A 3652-nucleotide genomic window follows, 5' to 3' on the forward strand; every position below is an offset into this window, starting at 1 on the left:
TTGTCAAAGTATGTTGTAAGGGCAAACTTTTACACGAATAGGATGCAGTGTATGGTTAGTAAGGCCCTTTGCAGTGTTCTAATTCAGTGACATTATGGACCATGCTACGTATAGTTTTGAAGGAGAGAGAGACATGGAGAGACAGAGAGAGAAAAGAAAGAGGGACACACACATTGAGAGAAAGAGATAGAGAGAGACAGACAGGAAAAATCAGAGAGAAAAAGAGAGAATCAGAGAGACAGACAGACATAAAAAGAAAGAGAGAAACAGAGACAGAGAGAAAATAAAGAGGGAGTTAGCAAGAGAGAGATAGAGAGAGAGAGCAAAAGAGACAGAGAGGGGCCGTGAAGTGGGGGGAGAAAGAAGAGAGAGAGATAGAAACAGAGACAGAGAGAAACACAGAGAAAATGACAGTGACACATCTAGAGAGAGAAAGAGAGAAATAAAATAGGGAAACAGTATGAGAGACACAGAGAAGGAGGCAGGGAAGGATGGAGGAGGGGAGGGAGGGAGAGATAGAGACAGAGAGAGACATAAAGAGAAAGACAGAGACAGAGAGATGACTATTACAGATGTTGAGATATTTAAAATAACCTGTTAGAGCAGAACATTACCACAGGTTTCATTGTGATAGTTGTTGCTCAGTAATTTTTCAGTCATGCCCAACTCTCTGTGGCCCCTTTTGGGGATTTCTTGGCAGAGATATTAGAGTGGTTTACCATTTCCATCTCCGATTCATTGTACAGATTAAGGAACTGAGGCAGACAATTAAGAACTGCAAGGAGAGGCCAGGATGTCATTTTGCTGGGGGATCTGAGGTGATATAAAGCTGCTGGACCCAATTCCTATTATGCTGGGATGCTATCTGCATACAACAAGTCTATTCCAATACTGAATCTGAGAGTAAGGAAGTTGTAGGGTGGATGCCAGAGGAAGGTGACCTCTGAAATGCAGTCCTGTAACCTAGAGCAACCAGGATCCCAGGCCCCCTTGGAGTCCTAGTTCCCCTTTGTCAGCTAATCATAAAATGTTTTGAGCAATGTTCACCAGCTAGATCTTGGTCCTTTTGTGTATTTCTGAATGGGATCAGAGTTAGGAACTGGGGTCACTCACGTGCTTCCTTTCCTGGATATCAAGAAGGAAGGGTCCTTCCTTCTGTGAGCCGAAGGAGAGGGGCTCCTTACAAGTCTCAGTATTAAGTAGGAGGCCCATGCTTGTGCCTACCTCTGGGAGCACAACAGGCTCTGGCTGTTTGTCTGTCTCTGGAGATCAGAAGGAAGGGGCTGATTGTTGGGAAACATAGCGCACAAAATGCAGACACATTCACCATCAGCTGGCTGGAGTTCAGGAAGAAGTTTTGGTACATGGCAAAGATGCAGTTGATTAAGTAAAAGGAGACAAAAACGAACACCAGCAGCAGGATGGACACGGTCACCCGTTTCTCTGGGGAGGCTCTGGGGTAGCAGCTGGTCCGGTACAAGTGCTGGACTTGCTGGTAGTGTTTTCTCAAGAGAATTATCTTGTAGCTGCTTGTGCATATCATCAGCCCCACACAGAACACGTCTTGGAAGGTAGTTAACAGTATAAAATACCTGGCCGGGTTTTTCCAGGTACAGAAAATGAAGTCAAATGTTATTGCTGCTCCGTGGGCCTTTCATGCCTGTGATAACGCCAGCTTCTGAGAATAGGCTAAAGACCCAGCAGAACAGGCAAGAAGGGATGATGTACTTGGGAGCTCTGGCTCTGAGCTCATCCCACGGGGAGGTGTTGGGACTAATGACAACCGCCTGGAAGCTGCTCAGCAGGCAAGTGCTACAGAGAGAACAACCCCGGCCGACTCTCTGAAGATAAAAATCAATTTTGCACCAGGTGTCGTCCAGGAAGTCTTTCACCCCAAATACAGATATTGTCATTGGGATACCCCTGGAGAGCACAGAAAGGAAGTTGGCTAAAGTGAGCTGGCTGACGATTTGGTTTGTGGCCCTCAGCTTATGGTGAGTGAAGATGAAAAAAGACAGGAGTATGGAGTTCCCCAGAATTCCAATTCCTGTCTGACAAAGGAAAAGAGTCCCTAGAAATACATGAAGTGGAATCATCCCGTCCGTGTTTAGGGTGGAAGAATGGTGATCAGAGGCAGAGAACCTTGACAGAAAAGAAGACAGAAAAAAAAAATCAGAGCAGCCAAATGTTCTGAGGTGATTTCTATTTCCCACTCACACTGACAGATTCATGTTCGATAACCAGAAAGTGGCTACTAAATCCCCTCACAGATCGAGGAGTAATCCTGGGATTCTGAAAGGGAGATTGTCTTTACAGCGGTATAGCTCACGAGTCCCCCACAGGTGCTTCTTGCCGTGGGTTTTAGTTGATAGCGTTTAATCATGAAACAAGAAGCTTTTAGAAAAGTAGATTTTCTTTCTTTTTATCTACGTATTGAAGTTGTATTTGCTTTTGTGCTGAATTTAACATACAGTAAACAAAATGGGCATTGCCATATGCATGGTAGAACGTGACAGAAGTAGCTAGGTAGCAGCTCAGTGGAGAGAGTATTGGAACTTGAGGCTGATGTCAGACCCTTACTGACATTATGATGGCTGCCTTACTACCTGAAAATGGGGATAATAACTGTGGCTAACTCTCAGGACTTGTTGTAAGGATCAAATAAAATAATGTTTGTAAAATGCATAACATGGTGCCTTGCAACTGTAAGACTCTTAATAAATCCTTGTTTCCTTTCTTCTTTCCTTCCAGGATTATACTTGACACTGCAGATCTCTATTATATGTCATTTCCCTTTCTTTTAAAAATATATCATATAGTCAATAAAAGGATAGTTGGTAAAGTGGTAGACTATGAACATCGGTACAAAACTTTCTCCAAAATTTCCATGACACCGTCTCAAAACTTCCTGCAGGATTCACAGAGAGTGGACTGAAATTTAGGGTCTATATGGAAGTGGACTAATTCATAGCTTCTGGAAATTCTTGGGGGATGGTGTCATTTTCTGGGGGTTCTTTGTAGAGCTATGAATCTGCACCTAGTCTGTTCTTGGCACTTAATCAGACACTGCCATCAACTGATCTCAGTCTTTCCCTGGGATATTGATAGGAAGACAGGAAATTTGTGAGACACAGCTTGGACCAAAGCGCCGGAGAGAGGAGGCCACACGGGTTGGACTGAATCTACTTTCCGTCTTCATTCTTTCCAGGCATCCCCTTCCTTTCTACTGCTAGCTGACCACCTGACTCCAAATCTTTTAAGCAATCAGTAAACATTTACTAAGTACTTATGTGTCAGGTACATAAGCCTTAGAGCTGTGGATACAAAAAGAGGGAAAATACAGTGCTTGCCCTCAAAGATCTTCAAAACGAACCACATGCAAACACCTCAAAGTAAGCTCTTGAGAGGGTAATAGGAAAGAATTAACAGCTAGAAGGCACTTGTATTAAGAAGGGCTGGAGAAAGCTTCCTGTAGATCAGGGAAATTTTAGTTTGGATTTAAAAGAAGTCAGAGTGATCGTGTACTCAGAAAGGAGGAGAAAAAGTATTCTGGGTGACAGCCAAAAAAAATGCCTGTAGCTAAGAGAGGCAGGCTCTTGTTCCTAAAACAGCCTTTGTCTTTTATTGGAGAGAATGTGTCAGAAGTGGGGCG

The 3652-nt window shown here is 43.6% G+C and overlaps 1 protein-coding gene across 1 annotated transcript; it reads right to left on the minus strand.

Annotated features, from left to right (window-relative positions):
* Positions 1–1195: 1195 nt before the first annotated feature.
* LOC127538785 (vomeronasal type-1 receptor 4-like) lies at positions 1196–2306 on the minus strand. Its single transcript, XM_051962527.1, is given in 2 exon segments — positions 1196–1634; positions 1636–2306. Coding segments are annotated over 2 exon segments (900 nt in total). The 5' UTR covers positions 2097–2306.
* Positions 2307–3652: the final 1346 nt, after the last annotated feature.

The sequence above is a fragment of the Antechinus flavipes genome, chromosome 5 (assembly GCF_016432865.1).
Source record: "Antechinus flavipes isolate AdamAnt ecotype Samford, QLD, Australia chromosome 5, AdamAnt_v2, whole genome shotgun sequence".
Classification (NCBI taxonomy): Eukaryota; Metazoa; Chordata; class Mammalia; order Dasyuromorphia; family Dasyuridae; genus Antechinus; species Antechinus flavipes.